Source organism: Lampetra planeri, chromosome 5 (assembly GCF_965212315.1).
Source record: "Lampetra planeri chromosome 5, kcLamPlan1.2.h2, whole genome shotgun sequence".
Lineage (NCBI taxonomy): Eukaryota > Metazoa > Chordata > Hyperoartia > Petromyzontiformes > Petromyzontidae > Lampetra > Lampetra planeri.
The window spans coordinates 8,961,921-8,988,995 of NC_136111.1; the positions used below are offsets into that span (position 1 = coordinate 8,961,921).

General features: G+C 45.9%; 1 protein-coding gene across 1 annotated transcript in view; it reads left to right on the top strand.

Moving 5' to 3' along the window:
• The first annotated feature begins 3,982 nt into the window (after nucleotides 1-3,982).
• The window catches only part of LOC144718805 (tyrosine-protein kinase Tec-like), a 38,918-nt gene continuing 15,825 nt past the window's right edge, over nucleotides 3,983-27,075 (top strand). Inside the window, exon 1 of the mRNA XM_078594353.1 lies at nucleotides 3,983-4,508. Within this exon, the coding sequence (XP_078450479.1) occupies nucleotides 4,498-4,508 (11 nt within the window). The 5' untranslated portion in view covers nucleotides 3,983-4,497. The remainder of the gene's footprint in view (nucleotides 4,509-27,075) is intronic.

Sequence of the window (27,075 nt, forward strand, 5' to 3'; positions counted from 1 at the left end):
TGGACATCACCAGCCATACCAGTTTGATACCCCAGCTGGATTTATGGGGTAGCGAGTCCCAAAGGATTTTGCAGGTTTTGAAAGGTCATTTCGAAAGAAGGGTCAGGAGCCTTTTGTTATCCAGGGCTGCATTTGGAAGTTCAGACCGAGTGGATACAAAGAGGACAAAACCAGGTTCGGGTACCACTTGCCACACTCGTGTTGTGCGTGCGCGCCGTGCGTGCATCTTGGTCGGCGATTGAACCCAGGTAACTGAGATCGTAACGCAGTGCAGATTTCACCGTGCGCACGAGTCGAACCCCAGGGCCACGAAGCAGGCCAGTACAGGGTGGTCCACATGTGTCGTGACCCCTCCCTCCCTCAAATATTTGACCTCGAACAAAGTTTTTCCATTGCATTTGAAAAATAGTTATGTTTTAGATAACTAAATGGGGGTCACAAGACATCTGGACCCACCCTGTACATTAAAGCAGGACAGCAAGCGGAATGTGGACCTATCTGAATGGCGGATTCTTGAGTGGGATGTCCACCCTCGTTTTTTCCAATCACTCCAGTTTCCTCTCACGCGAAACAAGTAGAGACCCATGCAAGGAATTGCCCCAGCATCGCAAGCGGCAAGAAACCCGCCCTCACCCCTCTGAAATCAGTTGCCTGAGGCTCAGCGAATTTTTGCTGGGTGAAGTACAAGACCGGAGTGCACAGTTGTTATTGTCAATATGCAAATAGCAAATAGAAGCGTAAAGATGTTTTACAAGTTGCAGGGCAAAATTACACCGCTTGTGCAAAAGTCAACAGAGCAATTTAACAAGTTGGCTTTCGCGACCAATGTCATCCATAATAGAGGTGTTTTGGGTTAGATCGCGTAAATATATAAAAGTGTCGTTTAAACCCGTCACCAGCTGACACAGCCAACTAGTAAGGGTTGTCACGTAAACAGAACGTGGCGAATTCGTCACTAGTCCAGCACACCGGTGTGTTGGAGAGCCAAGCCAAAACATTTACAATTTGAGTACGACGTTTCGCCAGTAATTACAACTAGCTTCATCAGGCGACAGACAGATTTGTGGAGAAGTCCAACTGTTTCGTTCGTTATATAGAGGCGTAGATGTGTTGACCACACTTCTGCGCTCTTGCGCCACGTGGGGGGTGGGGGGGGTGATTACTGAGGCAACGCACATTATGGATGATGCGAGCCCTTTGAACTTGTCCTTCCTGTCTATTGTGTTTATTAATAGTCATACCAACGGTAATCCATATTGAAGTAAGCTGCCTTTTGTAGGCAAGCATTTAAATAATGTATTATTTTATGATTCGCTTCCACGCAGCACTAAGGCGGTAACTATCCGAACGGTTAAAGTTATTTTTATTTATTTCAATTTCGATAGATTCTAAAATTCGTCTTGGCCAGTAGTAGCTAGTTTTGCACAGAACTTTTACATTATCAAAATCAATTGAGTGTCCTTGTTGGCACGCGTGTTCTGAGAGTCAGTCACAGGGAAAGTGAAACGGGGGGACAGCAGAACAGTCGGAGCGGGCCACACACAGGTGGAGTGAGCAGCGCTGCGCTGGAGGCAATGAGGAAGTCTATCGAAATTGAAATAAATACAAATAACTTTAACCGTTCGGATAGCTACCGCCTTAGTGCTGCGTGGAAGTTAGCTGTGTCGGGTGGTGGCAGGTTTTAACGACATTTACGCGATCTAACCCCAAAAAAAACCTCTATTATGGATCAACAGAGAAAATCAGTCAAGTTTTGACTAGACTGAAAATAGCAACGTAAAATAGGGGGTAAACTGCATTGACTTGAAGCTGTGGGACAGGAATAACGTGGATATAAAAATGTAGAAAATCAACAACCGTGACACTTAACAATGCATTCAGGTAGCACGGCCGTACTGCTGCTGATTTATAAAATACTAGCATAAGTACCCGGCGTTGCCCGGGTGAAAAATATATTTCTTAATAACCTTACATATATACACAGATGGGCTGCTACCCCCCCCCCCGCCCCCAGGCACGATCTCCTCGGCCGCTGTGCAGTAATATGTACGGCCTATAGTGTGGTGGGGTGTCGAGGCCTAGTACCGTGCAGAGCCTTCGGCCTCGCCTAGATTGCCCACCCGGCTGAGGCTGGGTACCGGGGCCATTACCCCCCCCCCCCCCCCCCCGCGCTACGCTATAATTTTATAATCTACCGACCCTATAATAGTAATTGCACACATTGTGGTGGGGGGGGGGGAGTGAAGAGGACGTGAAATTTTGATGAATTTACCTCAGAGTCGCGTGTTAATGCGTGCGCATATTTTTAACGGGAATTAAAAATGGCGTCCACCCCGCAGCGAATGCGTCGCTACCCGTTGCCAGGGGCAACCGCCGTCCAATGAAACTGCGTATGGTCCGGCGACACACAGACAAACAGACACACACACAGACAGACAGACACACACACACAGACAGACAGACGGACAGACAGACAGACAGATTTGCGATTTTATATATATAGATATGAAACTACTCCTGGCCACAGTGATTCTTTGTTTTGACATTGTGGTGATTGTAGCGGCCTCGGTCGGCTGAAAGGAGTCACGTGAACCCAATACGTACAACCATGTGTACATGGACAGACCGTTTGCCATTCCACTGCTGTTTGAGGGTTTATGAGATTATGCTTCACTGCGCTGGTCAATGCGAGTTGGTGAAGGTTGGGGGAGTAACAGAACGATGGATTGTTTTTATTTTATTTTGCACAGTCTCCCTCCCCCCACTGCCCACAGCGCAAATTAATGCTGCCGTTTGCGCATGGCGGTCACTCATTCAAGCACTACCCAGGCTCAAACTCTGCTTAGCTTCCGAGCTCCGACGGGATCGGGCGCATTTCCTCGTCAAGGAGAATAAACCATCGTCACATGAACTCCGGTCGTCATCCTCGCAGCGGCGGCTTGTGGCCGTCGAACAAAGACGGCGGTCACCGCATCGCGCGGCGCTTTCAGATGCGCTTCTGTGGCCGTCTGGAATGCTCTTCTTTCCGATATTAGGAAGCCACTGGAGATGTGCAAATTTTAACCATCTAGATTGGCAAACTCATTTCTTTACAACTGCTTTTTGTGTTGAGTCTGTTGTCGCACCTCCGATTAGCACGTTTGGCTATGTACGGTGCGAAATAAGTTCAACATACATACACATACATACACATACATACACATACATACACAGCGCCCTCTAGTGAGTGTATCATTGGTACTCCATTTATATTCCCCAGAAGGATGATAAGCTGATTGTCATGATCTTCTATATAAAAAAAGGGAAATTTGTGAATATGTGTGTCTGTTCGAAATGTTTAGCATACTTCCCGACATGCAACAAACTTGAAATTTGGCATGTGGGTAGTTTCCAGACTGTACACCATGCAGAGGGGATTGGAGGGGGGGCGGAGGAGGTTAGAGGGGGGGTTGGGGCCGATTTTTGACCCCCCCCCCCCTAGTCACACGGCGTCACAAAAAGTCAGACCCCCCCCTCAAATATGACGTCACAAAGCTCTGCCACCCCCACAAAACCATATTTCCATTTTGAAAATAAAACATGCTTCAAATCGCTTGAAACTATTGTCATTGTAGTGCGTATTTAAAGTGGCGCTGCACTCTGATGTTGTAGGATAAAACATTTATTAAAAAGTCTATTTAATTAAGTATAACGTGTTGTCTATATTTATTTAAAGTTACGCATTTCACATTTCTCACCCCCCCCCCCTCGTCACACATCGTCACAAATGTCTGAGCCCCCCCCCCCCTCGGTGTGTGACGTCATTTATGAACGGACCCTTGGAGGGGTTGGAGGAGGGGTTGGAGGGGGGGTTGGGGGGTTTGAGGGGTTGGAGGGGGGGTTAGAGGGTTGGAGAGGGTGGGTGGAGGAGGGGGGGTTAGAGGGTTGGAGGGAGGGGGGACTTCCTCGTTGCCTCCAGCGCAGGGCTGCTTTTGGGCTCCGTCACTCCACCTGCGCGTGGCCCGCTCCGGCTGCGCTGCTGCGTCTCTCCGTTTCACTTTCTCTGTGACTGACTCTCATTCCTCGCTGCCGCTGTGTATATTTACGTGTGTGTGTGTCTCACTGTGTAACGCTCTCCGCCTTGGTCTAACTCTTGTCTACCTGTGCCTGTGTCCGAGCGGTGAGTTCGCCAGCGCATGCGGTTGTTGGTTCCACTTGTGACCGAGACTGGCTGGCTCTGCCTGCAAGTTCGACCGCCAATTTGTCCGACCGTGTGGTTGTACCTGACGTGACATCGGTCCGAGTCTGGTTGTGACTCATTGTAACCTGTAAGAGTCTGTGAATATGTGCGAGTGAGAGAGGTGTGTATTGTACAGGTGTGTGTGTGCCTGTGTGAGTTACGTGTGTGTGAGTGACGTGTGTGTGTGTGTGAGTTACGTGTGTGTGTGTTCGTTGTTGTGAGTCCACACTGCACACCGTTTGGGAAGAGAGGAGCGATGCCGAGGTGATATAGCAGCGATGAACGGCAGGTAAGACTCACCGGCACACACGCACACCTACACACTCACGTGTTCACAAACTCACCTGTACACACATCTGTAGACACACGTGTATACAAAGATACCTGTACAAAAGCTCTCCTGCAGACTCGCATGTATACAAACTCATCTGTAAACAAACTGACCTGTACACTCACATGTATACACACACCTGTACACAAGCTCACGTGTAAACACACTTATTTGTACACACTCGTACGTACACTCGACATGTGTAAACAACAGGCGCCCTTCAACCCACTAAGTGGCGGCGATATCACCAGCAGTGGAGAGAGCGTGTTAGGTTCATCTCGGGAGATGATTAATCAATCCACTTATAGATGAAGGCGCGTTAACGCCTACCAAGAGGAAAGTTTTCAAGCACGTCGTCTTCACATTGCGAATATTAAAATTCAGACGGGATAAACTTTATGGCGATTTATTAGGAAAAAAAATGGTGTGCTTGTTGTGTACAATGATAATAAGAATCATCACCATCGTTATCTGACGCACGTCAGCTGATCTCATCCACCGCTTCGTCAACCCGCTCCTGGATGACGGCACGCGCACGCCGTGGTAGTGGTGGTGGTGGTTGTTGGTGGTGGTGGTCATGGAGGTCGTTTGCCCATAACTTCACCACACGTTGGTCGGGACGGGTTCTCTTGATTCACACGTGAAAGTTATTTGCTCGATGCTGTATATGTGCCTTGGCAGTGGTGCACAATCGCAAACAACAGTCGTCAACCACGTTAGCCAATTAGGTGTTAGCCATGTTCTATGAATCAGGGACATGTCCTGAAACGTCGGCTGTTATATAAGGCCACACTTTTAGTCACCTTTGTTCTGTTTTTTTTTGTGAGAGGGGGGGGGGGGTTCATTTATTTATCCGCCACTGACGGTGAGCCCTTGCATTGATCCCGGGTGGCATTAATCACTGTGCCACAGTTCCCAATCAAACGTTGCTACGTCGTTCTAGAGACGCCTGTATACCGTACAACTGGTGTCACGCAAACCTCACAGCGGCAACACTCGCGTGTTTACCCCGTTACAACAATGCAACAACACGCTGCGTACACAATGCGTGCACGTGCGTCGAATGGATAAGCGCTCTTACACCACAGGGGCCGTCCATAAATGACGTCACGCACCTAGGGGGGGGGTCAGACATTTGCGACGATGTGTGACGAGGGGGGGGGGGTTGAGAAATGTGACGAAACATCAAAATGCGCAACTTTAAATAAATATAGACAACACGTTCTACTTAATTAAATAGATTACAATGACAATAGTTTAAAGCGATTTGAAGCATGTTTTATTTGGGGGGGAGGCAGAGTTTTGTGACGTCATATTTGAGGGGGGGGGGTCTGACTTTTTGTGACACCGTGTGACGTCATTTATGGACGGCCCCATAGCAGTAACACACAGGGTGGACACAAAAAAGTGGAACAAGTGCTCTACAGTACAGTAATCGCACAACAAAGACAAAGATCCCCATTCATATCGCCTTAATAGACTGTTGGGGAAAGTGCTTCACGTTGGGCCATTATTGAGCCTAACGGTTCCAACCGCGCGCAAAAACGTTGGGTCAACGTGCGCATGTTTACTGGGCAAGCCACCTCTTTAACACGCCGGCTTTCGCGACGAATATCATTAATAGAGTAATTTATTTTGTTGGGTCGGAGCGTGTAAATAAAATGTGTCGTATAAACCCTCCTCCACCCGACAGCCACATCATAAAGTCGCCACTTGGTGTGGCCAATTCCACCCTCGGGGTATAGTAGTAGGTTTTTACCCTTTTAAACTGGTACAAAACTGACACCTTTATTCAAGGCATCATGTTTGCAATAACCACAACACAAGTAGTCAAAAAAGCAAACAAAAAGAAGCAACTCTGATAATGATAATAATATGCACTGTCCTTGAAGTTGATTGCTTTTTTGACTACTTGTGTTTTGGTTATTGCAAACATGATGCCTTGAATAAAGGTGTCAGTTTTGTACCAGTTTAAAAGGGTAAAAACCTACTACTATATTTTGCCACTGGTAAAAGAGATCTCATAGTGTAAATGACCACCCTCGGGCTACGCTGGGCCGCCTTTGTCTCCCCGAGTGAGTGCTGATGTTTATACACGCCACACCAGGTACAAATGTAAGGGAAAGCCAAGCGAAGGGAGTCAAGCGGAGTGGAGGGCCAGGGCCAATTCAGATGCAACTCGCCACTGACTGTCAGGGGCCGTCCATAAATGATGTCACGCACCTAGGGGGGGGGGGTCAGACACTTGTGACGATGTGTGACGAGGGGGGGGGGGGTTGAGAAATGTGACGTCACATCAAAATGCGCAACTTTAAATATAGCATTGTTATAACAACACTAATTGTTATAACAACACTCCTACAACAACAGAGTGCAGCGCCACATTAAATCCGCACTACAATGACAATAGTTTAACGCGATTTGAAGCATATTTTATTTTCAAAATGGAAATATGGTTTTGGGGGGGGGCAGAGCTTTGTGACATCATATTTGAGGGGGGGGGTCTGACTTTTTGTAACGCCGTGTGACGAGGAGGGGTGGGGGTCAAAAATCACCCAAAATCGCGTGACGTCATTTATGGACGGCCCCTTAGCCGTGGCCGGGTATCGAACTCGAGTGACATTGGTTCGTAACGTGCTGTTGGTGGATTAACCTCTGCCACGATAGCTCCACAAACACGCAACACGTGCATCTTACGCTGCGTACAGGTGCTGTAATAATTAACCTGCTACACTGGGACATGTTTAAAAAAAAAAGTACACACATGCACTGCTTACGCAGGCACACGTGTAATATATGACCAGGTTCGTTTACCTCGTTATACATTAAGGATATCTGTCCGTTTATGCGTCTCTTCAACTGTTTGCTGGGACGTAAAATTACCAACTGGAGTGCTTTGTTTATTTGCCAAAGAAAACATTGTGTCAACTCACATTTAAGGCTACCCTCAAACCAAACAAACGTGCGTACGCTCTCTAAGACAATGTTAGCAACGGTGTTCGGGACAAAATAAAATAACCTCGAACGTAAGCTATCAACCCAACGAGACCTCACGCTATGATTCACCGTCCACGGCTAACAATCGGTGGCGAAGTGATATGCGAACCGGCCGTGGCATTTCCATCACCGACCCGCACTGAAGTTCAGTCTGTGTGCTCAAAACACAGTGAGACCTTGATCCAGCCGATGATTGACAAGGGAATGTTCGGGGTGGTGGTCCAGATGTTTGGTGACCCCCCCCCCTCCCCATTAATTGCACCCGAACATATTTTTCCTTGGTCACAAGACATCTGGAGCACGCTGTAAGATTATTACAACTTACAGCATCTAGCCGTTGTGTGTAGCAGCTGCAAGGCCAGGATAGAGCGCAATTAGAGTAACTCTGCCAGTGAGTAAGAGCAGTGAGTAGTAGCTCATCAGCTAAGGCGCCCCCCCCCCCAGATCGTTCCTGCACGTTTCTGGAGGAGGGAAAATTCTTGATTTTGTCTTCCACTTTAAATGGGGCTTCAAGGGGGTCAGGCTTCTGTCCATAATAACCCCCAAGATATGTTGGAGTGGGGTCATAGCTTATTGGGCTACTACAGAAGGACACATCTGTAGTATATATACTGTATGTGCCTTCAATATATGTGTAGGTGTATATACATGATGTGTAATTTTCTGGTATGTCCCTATAAACTATATTAAATGAGTGTGTGATATAAAAAATAACATGTAGTTTGTGTATTTATGTAGGTATATTGATAGGTATGTGTGTATATTGATACATGGCAGTATGTTCATGTGCACGAATATGTGTTTGTGTACGTGCCGTGTGTTTTTTTGGTATGTGCCTATGGACGATACTGAATGAGTGTTATTTTTCACGGAGAGTGTGCATGTCTCAAGGTAGACATGGCTGTCGGTAACAATAGCAATAATGCCCTTTATATACCCAGAAAAGCCTCACTGAGTCTCAATACCTCAGGAGGGATATTTGGTTAATTCCATCAATGAGCAATGTGCCTGTACTATGGGAAGGTGCTATAGCCTGAAACGTCAGCTATTTTATATACTGTACTGTATATATTTTATGTTAAGGCAGTGTTATTCACGAATGTTTAGTTTGTGTGTGTGTGTGTGTATACTGTGTGTACATGGAGGACGGTTTATTGGGTTGCATCTCCATCCATTTGTCTATCCACTGCTCGGATGAAGGCCTCCTCGTGTTGTCACCGTCCCTCATGGCCCCGCGATGCCACACTCCACCTCGTTGCGAGCTGATTTCATCGCCGTATCTTCGCAGCAGTCGTCATCGTCGTCCAGGATGTGTTTCCCTCCTTTAGCTGTCATTCCATCGCAGTCTCGTCTCATCGGCCATCAATCGCTTTGAGCGGGGTGTCGTCCTGCTCAACCCCACTCACTTTCTTGTATCGTCAATTTGATGTTTTGAGTTTGTTTCCAGACACCACGTGGGTGTTTCCTCTCCCAGTACTTCCAAGCCATAATGGGCCTCTCTCCTTTGCCTCTTTGCTCTCCTGTCGACTTTGGTTCCACTTTTACCATCTTTTCTTACGTCATGGAAGGTAATATACCTTCATAAAAAAACGTTCTTTATGCAGAATGGTATAAGATTGGTAAATGTACATGCGTGTTCATTCTACAGTGAGCGATCGGAAGTGTGTTCAAATCCTGACTAGGGGTTCACTCAGCCTATCATCTCTTTGGGGTCGATAAAATGAGGACCGATTTTAGTTCTACTTCTTGGGGAAGTCAAAAGTGGTTGTCCTCTGGGACAGACTTGCCCCCACCATAGGAACATGGAATATACAGCATTGGCTCAGGGTTGTAAACAGAAAAGAAGCACCACCTCAATGCTCGTTTAAGCAGGAAATAACTTTGGGTTTTTTATATATTTATATATGTAGGTTGTGTGTATTCATAAATGTTATCGTGTTTTAGGCGTGTGTGTAGGCACGCCCATATGTGTGTTGTGTAGGCATTGTTAGGTGTGTGTGTGTGTTTGAGGTTGTGTGTGAACACTGGGACACATGGCAGCATTAAAACAAAACATTCCAGTTTCCCGGGTCTCAACTTTCCACTTCTTGTTCATTCTACACCCTGGAATGTGTTTTTTTTTAAATCAGAAACACGGGAATTTGAATTTAGGCTCTATAGATTAGAACTGTGATTCTAACTAATCTCTTGAATCTGTAACAGAACCATCCCATTTGATGTGTGTACGGTCTGTGCTTTAGTCTGCTGTCTGTAAAACACTCATGTGATCCGCTGCGTTGTGGCCTTAAAGGTAAAACACATTAAATAGTTGACATTTTGGCCAATAGCGCTTCTTCATAGTACACAACGTGCGAAGTATTGAGCTTGCTATGTGTGGTGGGCTGTGTGTACAGCCTTCCGTTAGCAGTTCCTGTTTCGCACGTCTCAACCATAACCCCAAACCCTAATAACCACACCACCGGGCCCCAACCTTAACGGTAAACCTCCCCAGAGCAGGGACTGATTGTTGAGAATATAAACTTACATTACCATATTTGTGCGTAATATATTTTATTTTACCTCGAGACGTAGATGTTTTTTTTTATTAACACGCACAAACGCCTACAGAATTTCAAAGGGCATAGAGAGAATGTGCCTGGGTGGGTTTGTGAGTGCCACTCTCCGTGCGCCTTGTTATACTGGGCACACGGCCGTTGCTGGGTTCCTTTTCATCGGTATCCGCTAACAGCACTTGTCCTGACAGTTTGCCTATGCAGGGGATCTCTGTGTGGCGTTAGTTGGTTTTTGCGCATTGTGCTAAGAACCGGGACCTTTCTGAGTTCAATTCCCGACCACGGCTAATAGTGGCGAGTGATATCTGAACGTTGTCCTGTGCCTCTCTTAGGTCGATTATTCTTAAACGAGTACCTGATGAGGCGTGATGCTGGCCGCACAACTTCATTATGGGCCATGCCAGATGCAAACAGTGCTGTACATTTCTTTATTTACATATGAGCATTATTTCAGTTTATATGACCATTGATGTTTGTACTTCTTTATTCGGAATGTTAAATAGTGGGTTTTTTCAACACTAGTAACCATATGAATTTTTTTACCTGTTTCCAGCACATGAGCATTAAAACCCAACATAAAAAAAAACATTTTAACTCGAGCGGCCACGGTGGTGTCACGGTTTCCACACTGGATTTGCAATCCCTGGTCCGTTGGTTCGATTTCATTTCCTGGCACCGAAGTTAAAACAATTGGCCAGGTTTCTTGAATCTCCCCCCCCCCACCCCGCTCAGTATACCCCGCAATATAAATATATAAATTGGTGCTGTGATATAAACATTACCTTGTAACGTTCACCGTTTGGCATTCTCTGGTCTAACACTGCTGAGACAAGGCCAGAAAGAAGGCTATCTCTGGTGTAGGCCAGTTTAAAAACAATGCATACATTGTCTTTGGTTCTTTTGGTAAAGTCACGTTGATGGAAAATAAAATAAAAAGTCAAAATTTTACGTGTACATTATTAAAGCATGTTTTTTTTTATCATGTTTTACCACAAGCACGTCCGCTTCACGCAGACATGGTGCCTTGTAAAGGGTGCCTATTTGGTTTTTTGAACATCGTAAAGGTAAAGGCCGATTATTGTTTCACCATTTTGATACTGGAAAAAAAGGTCCCGTAGATATAGAAACACAGTTTGTTGATCGGTGTGTCGTATGTGGTGGGGAAAAGTGTGGGTAACTCCCACTTCTTAAAAAAAATATCTAGTTGTCTCGGAAGAGTAGAGCAAGTGGAGTTCCTTGATCACACCGTAAGAAGCGATGTGATCATTCAAATGCAGGCGTTGCACCTTTTACACTTAGAAACGAGGACAAATGTACCACGTGGTTACTTTGGCTGCCATGCCGCTTGTACACCTTGTGCGTGCCAATAGGTGAATTCGTCACTAAGATTCCACTGGTAATCCAGTTGTGAGATCCAGTTGCGTTTATATGGACTGTCGTTATATGCTTCAAACCTAAATTGTAATTGTAGAGTTGGAATTCTCCGGAGAATAAGATACTTTTCTGGTAGTATAAATCAGCAGCTGGAGGTGCGTCTGGTAATCTGCTACGTGTGAGTGTGGCCAAGTGACCAGATTGATATAACTCTCTTGACATCGGGCACAACTTTAGGGTGATTCTAATGCAGTTAACCAGCTTCATAGACGCCAACGAAGCCCCCTTTTGTCTCCTAGAATCACAGTGTGATGTCAAACAGCAGATACACTTTTCTTCACGTATAGAGTACTGTACGGCCATTTTGTAATTTCACTGCTGGACGAGGGCCTCTCTACTCTGTGCTTGGGTCGTAGGGGGGCCATCCATTTAGTGCGTCCGCAAAAATCCGTCAAAACTTGACCCCTGCCCCCTCCCTGTACGCACGTGTACTTTTTACACCCCCCACACCTGCGTACGTACGCCTGATGCACCCCCCCCCCCCCGAATCCTATAGAACGGCCGATGTAGACAAATTATTATCGAGGCTTCACACCCCCCACCCCGTGTCCTATGCGTACGTACATTGTTAGCAGACCCCCCATACGCAAGCGTACGCATTTGGGTTAACCCCTCCTCCCCCCTCCATGCGTACGTACTAAATGGATGGCCCCTCGGGGTTAGTTGACCATACACCACCACGCTGGTCAGTGCTGGGTGATGCAGGTGGGGAGCATAGACATGGGAGCACATAAGTACAATACAACAATACATTTCAATGCGCTGCTCTCTTCTGCCCACATCATATCTCCGCAGCAGTTGCCTGTAACTGCCGACTGTGCATGACGGTCGCCCATCCAAGCACTATTCAGGCTCAACTCTACTTAGCTTACGAGATCTGACGAGATTGTGTGTGTGTGTTTAAGTGTGGGGTTCAGCCACCCGCGATAAAACCGGGCCATCAGGTGTTTATGGAGTCAGCCCAATCACCGATGACTGCACCAAAAACAAAGGATGATCACGTTATACATTTATTCAAACGTACATATCTTAGATCTAAATGTTATAAATATAGTACACGTTGGATATTTTAATAACCCTGTGTATTGCTGATAAATATTGCAGCATGGCAAAACTATGAAGGATGTTGATGTTGTGGAGGGGAGGTCTTAATCGAGCTTTGTATAGACAATGGCTGGTGACGATCATGATTTGCATTCGGAAGGCCACTCTTTACAAAGTATGACAGATTTCTTTTCACAAGTGGCGATTAAAAGACTATCCACACTGCAGCTTTGGCGAATTTCACAATTGAACACATGGAGAACTGTCGCACCTTATATTCACTTCCTGGCAGCACGGCAAGAGTTCAAAATGCATGTGATTACGTTTGTGACTAGCTATCCGAACTCGATCTACTCCTGTAAATGTTGCTATTTCCATTCGGCAGAAGGCAGGTGATAGATTCCTTTTTTAGTTCTGGATGAGAGAGGCCAACAGGAACATAATTTAAGAGCTGAACAAACAAGCCTGCATAGTAGGGCTAAAGATAAATACGGTACAAGCAAAACAAAACTCCTATTCAATATGTTCGCTGCACGAAATAAAATAAATATTGGAGGGACAATAACCAGAACATACAAAAGCATATGTATTCGTAGGGAAATAACCCACTGTAAAGAAGAACGTTTTCAATCGGTGCGTATTACCCACTGACAGATAGATTGGGAACATGGGCACTGATGGATTTTTTTTTTTACAAAAACTGAGTGCACAAAGAAGTGTGGAGAGATGCATGCCAGAAATTACGTTTAAAGATAGAATGAGGAACACGTGGATCAGGAAACAAACTTAAACATGGCGAGAAGGGACAATGGTTGATGGACGAGACTGGTGACAAAATGGCAGGCAGAGGAGTAAACGCGCTTTCGAGGATGACCACTGTGATGGAGCGATACGATTGGCTCGCGCAGGCATGAAGATGGATTGTGGCATTGTAGGACCGTGAGAGTTGGAAAAGACGTGGAGAGGTCTTTCATCCAGCATTCGGTAGATCACGGTGACATGGGGTGCCACGGTGGTGAGATGTTAACTACCTCGCCTCGTATACAGGAGATGATGGATTCGACCCTTACCCTCACGCCTTTATATTTGGATTTTGCATGTTCTCCCCATGCTCGCGTGGATTTTTCTCCAGGTCCTCCGGTTTTTCTCTCCACATTTAGAAATGTGTTTAGAGTATTTGGCTGCTATTTTCCACATGATAAGCCACTTCGTTGAGCTATCATTTGTGGCCAAGTCGCTTCTAAAAAAAGAGTTATACGACTCAGTGGGCCTTACCTCCTAAAATAAAAAAAATGCCTTGTAGCTTAGTTTAGCTGGTTATTATAATCATAGAGGCACAATAAAGTGAAGACCGATGCTGTTCTTTGGGGCCTTATTGTGCACCCACTAGCTGATGTGCTTTTATACTCCGCCGATTGAGGAAGTCTCAAGAGGACATTTCTTCATCACATGAAAAAACCGCAATAGCAGCCAAATGAGGATACATTTGCTGATAAAAGCCAAACTTAAAAAAATGTGTGCATGTCAGGTGTGTGTTGCGGGAAATGGTGTGTTGTTGGCTGTGTGTACAGTGAATGCATTTTGTCCATTGTGTGTGTATACTCCAATACAGTAAAGTAGAATTTGAAGTTATTATTGGAATAAAAACAAATCCCTTACTGACGAGTTTCCTTAATTTAAGTATATTAGTTTCACTCTCATATACACGTGACACAAAATGGGAGGGCCTGGAGAAAATCTGCTGCATGTACTCAAACCCAGCTACGTCCGCAAAGAGGTCAGAAGTTCTCAAAACTTCCTTGCTGTACTTCCTTCTGAAGGGTGCCTCGTGCACGCATTCTTGGCGGAATCCACCTAACCAGCTTCCGAGTTTCTGAGTTGAAAGGTGCACAATTGAAAGCACCCGCAAAAAAAAAGAACGTTTATGTGAATTATTTACGTCCTTTGTGTGACCATCTTTACACTGCTTGTTTACATTGTCAACAGAGGAAAGCCCAAACACAATCAAGGGGTGTACTATGCTATGCTCCCACGCCTATGCTCCTCTTCCTCACCAACCCACACTGACTAACGTAGTCAAGTATTGTTTAAATAACTCCCACGACCGGCACGGCATGGGAAACCTCTCATTCCGCAATGGGTTGACAGAAAGGGCTGTACTTGTGCATATTGGTGTGGCACAGTGGTTAGTGTACTACATTATGAAGCTGGCTCCCCGAGTTTGATTCCTGGCCATGACTAACATTAAGTCGCGAGCGATTATTTGAACAGGTGCTCGCACACCCATTTCTTCTCCAGCTCACACTGACCAATGTGGTGAAGTATAGTCAGACATCCTCCACAACTGATAAAGCAAAGGCAGGCATTTATTCAGCAGGGGATTGGCAAAGTGCTCAAAAATTAAAATGAGTTTAATGACGAATGATGTACAGACTTCACGTGTCCTTGACAAAATTGCACAATACAGCATGAATGTCATCCTTAATAGGTGCTCGCAAACCAGTGACGTGCGGTGAGGTCAATGGCTGGGGAGGCACTGGCTGGTGTCAGAGCCAGATTCACACACTGATGGAGGCGTGGCCTCACGGAGGGGGGCGTGTTAGACACGTCCCACTCAGTGAGGCCTCATGTGGAGTGACGTCACGCGCGGGACGGACAGACATTCCTGGGTGATTATAGTCGGTAATGCCCGAGTTGTTGTGTGAGACTACGCCATTCGGGGTAAAGCTGACATGTCCTGGTTTGGCTGATACAGTATCGGTGTCAGAAAATCTGTCCTGGTGTCCCAAAGCATTTGTGTCCTGATTTAAAACTTTCTGGCCTCATGTGTGACTCGTGATATGAATATGTACAAATAATTTTACTTCAGAATCAGAATATTTATTTATACTGGTGGAATCCGATGAGCTATAACGCTCTTTTTTACAGATGTCCAGTAGAGGCAGGTCAGAACGTTACAGCAACAAACGATACAAAAACACAATAGGAGTGCAAAGTATAGGAAAGGTAACCAAATCACATTTTTTTTACTATTTTTTATTGTATCAGGTAAAGCCCACTGAGCTATTAGCTTCTTTTGCAGAAGTGACTAAGAAAACAAATGATAGCTCAACGAAGTTGCTTTTCATTATGAAATGTATAGCACCTAAATAATCTAAAAGCATTATTCTAAATGTGGGCAGAGGGTGGGGCTAGCCGAGTAGTGGGCGGTGCTGGCAGATGAGTGGGAGGGGCCTATGAGCAGTAGGCAGGGCCAATGTCAGCGAGGCCACTCGGTGTGGACGGGGTCAGTGGCGGAGTGGGTGGGACTGATTGATGGAGGTGCTGCCAGATTACCCGTGTGTTCTGGCTGAGCCTCCCAGAAAGTAGCGTTAGGTTCAGAGTCGTGACATCATAATGTGTGTGCTTGTTTTGCTTCATTGTCGAGTAATCTGGGCGCTTTGGTTTCTACAATCAAATCGTTTGCGGACCCAGTTGGTTTCATGGGCACGCTTCCCGTTCACTTGCTATCGGCCGCAACTATAAACAAAAAAATGGTGATTTAAACTGGGCTCTCAAGTGAAGCGAGTTGATGGTCTCTGCCTAGCGACCAGTAACTCGCAAATATGGAAGCCCATAGATTTACATATCCTGCCACTGATGACTGCACAAAACATACCAGCATGTTAACTTTTGTTCTGTACATTATTTGACTAATTTCCAGCTATCAGATATAATATCGGTGTGATATTATAGGACAGCTGGCAAAGTGCTGTCCCCAGGGATCTCAGAAGCAGTTCTGTATATCGCCTTCTGCAGGCCATTCTCTAACCCTCAGCTAGGGTTTCAGATTAATTCTTCATCTAGTGACATTTATTATGCTTGTTTATGCAGGAAAAGCCTCACTGAGTCTCAGGAGCGGGGGTGATGATTACGATGTATATAGCGCCTTCGAATAGGGCGCAATATACAGGGTGTTTTAAAAAGATGGACCCAATTTGAAATCGCTATATCTTTGAAATTGGGTCCATCATTTTAAAACACCCTGTAAATCTAGATAAGATGAGAAGATACTATGTATTATTCTTACTTGATTTGGCAATATGTTTAGAAGCTAAATGCAAATATCGATGTCTGCTTGACACGACGAGAGGGCTTCAGGAGAACGAGTTCATGGAGCCTTGCTATTGCTCCTCAGTTGAATGAGAGCAGGCTTCAGTGGTTTACGGTACGATTCATAGTTGGGTTACACGGCCAAAATTGCACGACTCTGGCTCGACTTTAATTTATGTTTATGAAGGAGATGTGCACATCAGCCTGTTGATTTTCTCATGCTATGTATAATCCCAATTGACGTGACACCCGTAGCTCAATCGATCCTAGTCTGCCTTCAATAACTGCCCTAGGTTATACAGTATACAAATACGTACTCCGATGTGTTTTGCAGTTGTGTCCCTCCAACAGATATCACGAATTGGTCATTGAACTGTTAAATGTGACCTATATTTCGATCATATTTATTTTGTGCCCTGCTTTACAGATTTTTTTCTTTGACATTCGACAATATACAAAATGTTCATCTGAGACTTAATGTAAGATTGGTGGTGAGGCATACATCACAAGTTGAATGAAACGGCCGTATGTTTCCTCTACAGGAAGGAAATCTCATCATCGGTCAAAATTTACCCAGCATCTTGAGGGGAGGAGAATGGAATTGACTGTCTAAACTAATGAAACTAAATTATTTTATTTTACCAGATAAGGCCCACTGAGCTATAGAGGTCTTTTTCAGAAGCAACCTGGCCACAAATTATAGCTCAACGAAGTGGCTTATTACGTGGAATTGTATTGCAGCCAAATACTCTACATGCATGTTTCTAAATGTGGAGGGAAAAACCGGAGAACCTGGAGAAAAATGCACGCAACCACGGGGAGAACATGCAAACTCAAAATATACAGGCGTCAGGGTTGGGGTCGAATCCACGACCTCCTGCATACCAGGCGAGGGAGTTAACATCTCATTACCGTGGTGCCTCAGTCATGTAAAGAGCTGATTGGGTTGCATGTTTCTTTCCTATATATTGTGCAAAACTGCAGGATGGAGCATTGGTCCAGTGGTGAGCACGTTGCGCTAGGAACCCAGCAACCCGGGTTACATTCCCGGCCATAGTTCACATTGGTGGTAAATAATATTTGAACCGGTACTGGACCACCTGCGAAATCAACCTGCACTGATCAATGGGGTGAAGTACAGTATGTATGTATTTTGAACTTCTATCGCACTGTACATCGCCAACCGTGCTAATCGGGCGATACGGCGTGGGGAGCCCTTCAACCAGCAGTAGATTGACAGAGGGCTACACTTTCTATTTATTTATTGCTTCATAAAACTGCCGCTCCTTTATCTCCTCCTTGATGGGTTCTGTGCCTACATAACCCCACTGAGATCGTGATGACATTTCAAATGATAAATATAATGTCCTTAGTGTGGAAAAATCATTGCGTGTTAATATAAAGGCTGGTGCAATAACCTGTTGTATGTAATATATATTTAGTGCTCTGTGGTTACTGCCCGCGAGACTGGGGGTTAAGGAGAGCTGAGGAGGTTAGTGACCTAAATATATGACCTTTGATTGTCAGCTTGTATGAATGTATGTTGAGCTTCTTTCACACTGTACCTAGCTAACCGTGCTTATGGGAAGGTGTGCGGGAAGGACAACAAACTAAACACAAAAAGCAGTTCTAAAAAAATAAGTTTTCAATCTATATATATATTTAGAAGTGCATAGCTCCAGTGGCTTCCTAATATCAGAAGGAAGAGCGTTCCAGATGACCGCAGAAGCGAATCTGAAAGTGCGCGATGCAGTGACCGTATTTGTTCGATGGCTAGCCAATAAGCCGGTGCAACGATGACTGGAGTTTGCGTTATGGTTCATGTTGCTAAACGAGATCAACAAGGTATTGTAGTTCATTTGTGGCAAGCACTTTGTGTGTAATAAGTGCGGCCTCATAAGCTTGGCATATTCACATGCACTCGTAGAATTTTATTGAGAATGGAACGATGGAAATCTATGGGTGCTGATGGGGATGATTGATGATGAATGCAATGGGGAAAAAACGACTACTTCCTGTGCTGCCTTCTACTGGCCACCACCTTAATGCCGTCCACTTGGTGAAAGTTACCATTTCGTAATAATTTGACTAACCCCGACCACTAAATTGATAACATTTCAACACAGTCATCAATAACACTGTTGCTTTAAAAGTAAACGTATAATTGTTTGGCGTTTCGAGCAGTGGCACTTCTTCATAGCACAATTTTGAGTTTATTTAATTTGTTTTGTTACACGGATGATCACATTTGGCCAGTTGCCCGGCTATTTTACAAGGGATGTCCATCGTGCGTGAGCACAGCAGCAACAAAAACCAAATCATCAATATTGCAGACAAGTATAGGCGCCTTGCTGTGGATTGCAGATACCAGCAAATACAGACACTCCTCAGAATCACCAGCCCTTACTGGAAAGCACAATCCAATGCTATATTAGTACAGTACTAAAGCTATATTAGTACAGTACTAAAACAGTTTAGGACTGCAGTGCTACTCTTAGACTGTCTAGCAATAGACCTTGCGCTCCGCGTGGAGACACAGCGAGCACAGCCTTGTGCGTCGTTCGATCCTTGAGCTTTAGGAATGCGATAAAAACATTCCTACTCCATTTATTTGTGGGCCACGGAATATCTGCTCGCATTATTGCGAGGGCACACTGCAATAACAAAGCCCTCTTTGCCTCGGTAACTGGCCGAGCAGCCAGACAATTAGCCCTATCACCATAGTCCACTCAGCCATAATGGACGTTTGCACACCCGTCTCTGATGCAGCTGCGGGACCTCATTTCATCAGATGTGGATTTTTTTATGCCGTTAAAAATAGACGGTGTTGGGTTTGGGTGTTTTTTTCAGTGAAAATCTTCCACAGTTTCCTGCCCACCCCACGCAGCTGCTTCACTCGGCTCATTCCCCACCGTCACGTGGTGACGCCTGCCTCTTGTGACGCGAGATCCATGTCCTGATTTTGAAGATTGTGGCCTGGCTGCTAAGCAGGGGTTAAACTCAACACTGAGCAACAACAACACTGGATCCTAGAGCTAAACAGCGTTTTAGATTGAGGGTTAGATCAATGGTGTTGCCTGGGCCCCTTGGGTGGCGGATTTGTGCCAGAAAAGCACCACGTGTTTAAGCAAAAATAAAAAAAAACTTCACTTGATGCAAGGAATGAAATGGAGCAACTTGTCCAATTTCCCCTGCTTTTTGTAGCTTGGCCCGTCTGAGTTGTGGACCCAGGTGCAGTTGCCCTGCTTGCACACTCGATAGCTATCCAAGTAAACGTGGGACGTTGGGCCGACGTTGATCCAACGGTTACTGGGTTAGAACCAAACCTAATCGCTAAGCCTAAGGTTCGCCCGAAATGAAACCCTTAACATCAGGCTCAGAGATCAACTGTGCAATAGAACTAGCGTTCAACCTAAACTTATATTTAAGGCTAGAGTTAGGCCTAAACTCATCCTGAAGCCAGCGTTTGGGTCTAAACTTGTTTCTGAGCCGAGCATTGTACCTCATGTCTTGAGTCTTGGGTTGACAACCCTGTAGCTCGGGTTGCCACCTTTTCCACAGACCAAAACATGGACATATGTCAGTCAGCCCAGGTATATTTTAAAAAAACTGTGCTGTTATCCTTTCATATAAAGTTCAACGCAATAGTGGTACCAGATTTTGGTACAAATGAACTCTTGCCACCCTAGCACAGATGCTAATTCCTGGACTCTGTGGGTATGACCTAGGTAGAAACAGCCTACCTGGAACGTGACCTTGTTTAAAAGGTGAGGCAGGGGTATTAAAGACACTTGGGTGGGCAGGGGGGGTGTACAATAGAGTCAATGTTTAACGCAAAACATAAGGCTAACGATACTATCTGTTTTTTTCCTCTATTTTGCAACGTTGAATCGCTGAACTGAAGTGGACACGCACGGCCGCATTTCTCTGTGGATATGGGTGTTCACGGAACTGGCGAACTGAAGAAAAAAAGCCCACACTCGTGTTAAATATTGCACCGACATGATTTGACTTGACTATACGAATGTAGAAGTTTGTGGGGGGCTCCCCACTCCGACACTGCGGGGCTGGAGATGGTTCGGAATGCATGCTTAAGCCTGGGATTAATCGTTCACTCGTTTCTGAGCCAAGGGCAGTGGTTCTCAACTGGCAGGCCGTGGCCCCCATGGGGAGGTGGGCTGGCGGCATGGATACCGTGCAGGATACATTTTGAACGTGCGCAGCGAACGTCAGCACCATGTCGCGGCGACAAAACACGAGACAACGTAAATACGACGTGAACTTCATTGACAAACGCCTCCTCGTTTGACTAGTGGCTTGGGACACGTGATCTTTCGTTGCATGGGGTGGTTGTATATCATAATAAAAACGTGAAAAGCGGATCATATTAAACCAATTAATATCGTAACAAAAGCAGATATTTTAAGCATTCCATTGTTCAAATAGGACAATGGAATAGTTAAGAGTACTGTATTCCTACAGGTTTACACGATATCGTTATGGTAATAACAATCATCGACTGATTTATTTATCAAATGTTCCAGTTTGCATGCACGTTTGTGCCTGTGTCTTTCTACATGGCTGAGAGTGCACATGCCAGAAGTGTATGTGTCTTTGTCTTTGTACAGAATTATGCACCACTGTGTATCCACCAGCGTGTGCGTCAGTGTTGACCGAGCCTGGCACATGCTGCGGTCATGCCACCTTCAAATAATGGCAAATGTCGTTTCGTATTTTGTGAGTGTTTCTCCGTGTGTTCATATCTGCAGGTGCCTGTGCGTGTGTGCCTGTGTGTGTGTGCACCTCACAAGTCCTTGAAAGGTTTGGACACGTTTCCATCAATGAGCTCCTTTGGCAGGCAAGGCTGCATTGGCTGGGTCATGTAGCCCGCATGCCCAGCCACTGCATGCCCAAACAACTTTTGTTCGGCCGGATAGAGGGGGCTAAACGGACGTGACACGGGCTAGAGAAGAGATGGACTGATAAAATGCAGAAGGATGTGGAGTTGATTGCACTTGCTGATGACTGGTACCAGCATTGTCAAGATCAGGCTCTGTGGAGGACGCTACTGGGAAGTTGGAGGCAGTCGCTCGGCAGCAACAGCGGAGGGCAGAGGAGCGACCCTCACAACAACGAGTGGAGCGCCGGATGGCTAAAACACAGCAAGTTGGCAAAGTCGGGGGCACAGGTTGTGTATCGGCTAGTCATCTCAGTCATTCCCACCCATAGCACCTGGGTCTGACCCGTGACCCCCTGCCAGCAGGCATTCGACACTTGACGTGGCCTTAAAGTGCATATATCCTGGCACAAGCGCCACGGTAATGTCATCGCCAATTAGTGGCGAATGGCGGTTGTTATTGTTGTACCTCACATGAGTACCTGGTACGGTGTGTAAACATCGCCATTGGGGAGACAAAACCGGTTAGGCGTGGTGCTTGCCACCCACCCCCTCGTGTACTGTGCCGGCCGTCATAGTTGCTCACTAACAGCACTTGCCTCAACAGTCTGTTGAGGCTATATGGGGGATCTGTGTCTTTGTTGTGCCCGTGTTGGGAGCATAGTTGGTGCATCTGACAGTTATCTCAAGTCACCCCTACACACAACACCTGGGTATGTCCCGTTACCTGGCAGCAGTGAGCCTTCCATGCTTCACAGGATAGCCTCAAAGTGCACCTAGCCTGGCACAAACACTTTGGTGATGTCACTTAGTGGCAAGTGGATGCTACTTGTTATTGTGCCCGTGTGTCCAGTGTATACGGGTAAATGTGTGTGAGTGTATTACCACCCTGATGTGCACATAGTCGAGATGCAGTTTGCCACTAAATGGTTAATTCTAATGATCACAATTCAAATTAATGAACGGCCTCCACCAGTATGAGTGGGTATTTCCAGGCTATTTATGATGGCGATACAGTAATTATTAATTCGGTGAAATTGGAACATGCAGGCAGGTCACCTCCCTTGTGTGCGCATGCGTGTACCTGTGTGTGTACGTGTAGGAATCAGTATTGTAATGCTTTGTACCTGGCGACCCGAGTTCGATTCCCGCACACGACTAACACCAGTGACAATTATCTGAAACGGTTCTGGGCCTTCCCTAGGTCGGCTCAGCCTCAATTAAGTACCTGGAGCAAAATGTAAACGTCGCCACTAGGGAGACAAAGGCGGCCGGGCGTGATATTGGTCACTCACCCCCTTGTGTGCCGTCGCAGCCTTCATAGGTGCTTGCTAACTGCACTTGCCACAACAGTCTGTTCAGGCTATACGGGGGATATTTGAATTTGTATCTATATATTCGTTTGTGCCGTGTGTGAGTGAGGCTCTGCATGAGTGGAATGATGCGCTGGTGGTCCCCTGTTTTAAGAAGGTAGACTGCACCGACTACAACAACTATCAGGGCACCTCTCCTTAATGTGCTGAGAAATGTCCTGGCAAGGACTATTTAACATCGTTTTACCAGGCACACTTAGAAATTGGAGGAATTCCAATGTGGCTTCAGGCCGGTGTAGTCTTGCATGGATGCCATATTCTCTATCGATCTGCTGCAGGCAGGGTTTAGGGAATTTCAACAGCACCTACACCTCTTGCTTGTTTGACCTGGTAAATTCCTATGATGCCATCAAGAGGCCAGGGCCTTCGGTTATCCTTGTTTTTGGGATTCTTGACCCTCTGTTCACAAACCTAAAGAACTTTCAAGATGGGTGAGTAGGTCGGGTAAAGCTGCATGGCCTGGAGTAGGAACCTTTTCCTGTTCACCTTGGGGGTGGAGCAGGGATGTCCTCTTTGTCCCCGAGACTTGGCTTTTTTTTACCCGTAGCTTGAGAAGTTTCCCATGACTGTACCACAGGAACTTAGAACTTTGTGAAGGAATGGCTCCTTACTGATCAACCTTGTTACGCGTGCCAATAATATGGTAATTGTCGCTTACTCTCAGAAGGAGTTTCCGCTAATAGCTGGTTGCCTTACCATCAGCCCTACTAAAGCAAGGCACCTGTCCGGATAATTCGTGTCATCGATCCTCCACTACCTCAGCTCCCCATGAGCAATGGGAAAGTTGTGGATAGTGTGAAGTACCCCATACTTGGGCAGAGTGTGGTCATGCTCAAGCTCCTGTTTGGCGGCAGCAGAGGTTTCGCTTCAAATCGATTGAGCAATTATTATATATTTATTGTCTGCTTAACGCTGCATGAATGCTGCCAGCTTTGTAGTTCCACATGTAGTTCCGGTTCTGTTCAGCTACAGTTATGCCCACTGTTCTCTTTGTTTGCGAAATGCGGACCGTTTTACAGGAAAACCTGAACAGTTGTCCCTTGGTTAACGATATTAATCTATGAAAACCATCGTTCATTGAAGTTATTGTTAATATCGAAAAAAGGAAACGCATGTTAAAGGCTGTCTGTTCGAAGACGATCGGAAGTTGACCTTTTTCACTATTAAAAACATGGCTTATAAAATTTAAACATGAAATTTTAAGAAATAAACGTTAAAGGAGCATATTAAAGCATGAATATGAACAGAAACATGGATAAATAATGAATAAACAGAGCATAACATTTAAATTATTACCTTGAGCTAAGAATATAGATGGCTTAAGCGAGCCATTTGTCCTCAAAACGCTCCTAAAAGGGCGTCATTGATTGGCTGAGGTCTGCTGAGTCCACTTAGGAGCATTCTAATTGGCCGAAATTGGCAGCCGCGTGATATCGTAAAAATCGTTAATCGAAAATGTCTCGTTAATGGAAACAATGGGACCCTATGGGAGGCGGATCATTAATCGAAATATCGTTTATTGATGGCATCGTAAACCGAAGGACCACTGCACTGGCTTGAAAAATGTATGATGATTTGCCTACGATCCATCCATGGTTTAACTAGACTGAATTGTGTGAGCATCTCAGATCCTTGGAATGTCCGGATATAGTCTGATGAGTCGGCTAATTTGACAGGCAAAGTTGCGTTGGCTGGGTCATGTAACTTTCCTGCCCAACCACTGTATGCCCCAGCAGCCAAATCGTCACGATACTGGCTCGAGAGGCCATGGATTGGTGTGGTATGGGTAAGAATTGGAGCTGAGTAGACCTGCCAATGACTGGTGCCAGCGGTGTCAGGATCGACCTCTGTGGAGGAGGCTCATGAAGGATGCTGCTCTGGGCAGTGATAGGCGAGGTGTACTTTGAGGTTATTGGGCAGTTGGCGACAGTAGCCCTCCTGCAGCAACAGAAGGAGGAGTGACCCTCAACACGAATGGAGTCTCGGGTGGCCAACATGGAGAAAGGCAGCAACAGTGGGCAGCACAGGTGGTGCAGCTGGCAGTCATCCCAGTCGGTCAAAACCATAACACGTGGGTTTGTCCAGTGACCTCCCGCCGGCAAGCCTCACGACACACTTCACGTGGCTTGAAAATGCACCGGCCCTGGCACAGCCGCGGTGGTGACGTTACCGCCACTTAGTCGTGAATGGCGACTTGTTATTGTACGTGTAAATGTGTGTTCAAGAGCGTGTGTGTGTGTGTGTACTGTGTACACACTTGTTTGGTACAGTGCAGCCACGATTGTTAACTTCCGTGCGGAGCTAAATGTGGGTAGCCTCAGTTGTGGGGGAGCAGGATGCGTGCCTGCTCCCCCCCCTGTCGTGCAAAAATCTTGCACACTCATACCTGTACACACACTAGCACAATGACGAAAATCCCTCTTATAGCATTAACAGACTTTTGGGGCAAGTGATGTAAGCGAGCACCTATGAAGGCTGGCATGCTACACGAGGGGGTGGATGGGCAGCACCACGGCCGACCGTCTTTGCTTCCTCAGTGGCGATCTTTACACACCACACCCGGTAGTCATTTAGGACTGAGTCGACCTCGGGGAAGCCCAGAACTGCTTTAGATAATCGTCACTGGTGTTGGCCATGAGCAGGAATCGCCAGGTTCATCGTGCAGGGTGCTAACTGCTACACTACCTCCCCCCACACACGTAGACAGTTCAGAATACACATACACACATGCACCACATACACATGGTTCACAGTAGGGCTGAACGATTTGGGGAACATATCTAATTGCGATTTTTCTGACAGATATTGCGATTTGATTTGCGATTACATTTTTTGAAGTCAAGCTTCAGTTCAATATTCACTGCGTGATAGATTTAAAACACGTGATTGAGCATTACCACGTGATACCATCAACATATGAACTGCTCTATGTATTACAATGCAAGGATGAGAACTTGAAATATATGAATTTCTTCCAACATGTATTTATTAAAATGTTTTAATTGAAATAGAACAATCAAACATAGAACAATGATTAAGTTAAATAAATAAAGTAATAATTAAAAATAAAATAATTCCAATCAGAAAGTTATCGGACTTTTCAAATCGCAAAAAAATCGCAGCCTTTGCGATTTGCTAATCGCATTGTTTCAAATTGCGATTTCGATTGGAAATCGATTAATCGTTCAGCCCTAGTTCACACACACCTTAATTACACACCACACAGTCACTTATACACAAAGACATAAATGTCCCATTTAGCCTTATTGGTCATATGGACAAGTGCTGTTAGTGAGCACCTATCAAGTCTGGCTGAGTACAGTAGGTTTTGGCGTGGCCAGAACCACAACCAATCACCTTTGTCTTCCTTGTACTGATGTTGACATACAACACTATATACTTATGTAAGGCTGAGTCGACACCACTTGTCATTGAAACTGCGCGTCTTGACTTGGGGTTGAACATGTACACCTATACAGCGGTAGCTGAAATTACACGCAATGCACACTTTCAGGTTCTTATATGTGCCCCTTATGTGGCCTGTGTCACTTTCATATGTCCTCTTTCCCTGGATCTCCCTGTTGCTTGGTCCCTCTTGGGGACATCCATTTAGTACGTACGCATGCAGGGGGAGGGGGTTAACCCAAATGCGTACGCTTGCGTATGGGGGGGGTCTACTGACAATGTACGCATAGGAAACGAGGGAGGGGGGTGAAGCCTCGATAATAATTTGTCTTCATTGGCCTTCAAATGAGTTTGATAGTCCGGCGGTGGACTATCTGTTTGCTTAAACACGTTAATGTTATTAATCCTTGATTGTTTCTGCTTGGGTTAAATATCGCCCGTTCTATAGGATTCGGGGGGTGCGTCAGGCGTACGTACGCAGGTAGGGGCGGGGGGTGTAAAAAGTCCGCGTGCGTACAGGGAGGGGGGAGGGGTCAAGTTTTGACAGATTTTGCGTACCTACTAAATGGATGGCCCCTTTCCTCGTGTCACTCCATGCCCGTCTCTGTGTGTGCCCGTATCCCATGTTGTGTGCACACGTGTGTCCCCCGAGTGCCCCATTGCTCCCCGTGTGTTCCGTCTATGTGCGCTTGTGACCCGAGTGTCTGCGTGTGCGTGTCCTGCGCGGCCCC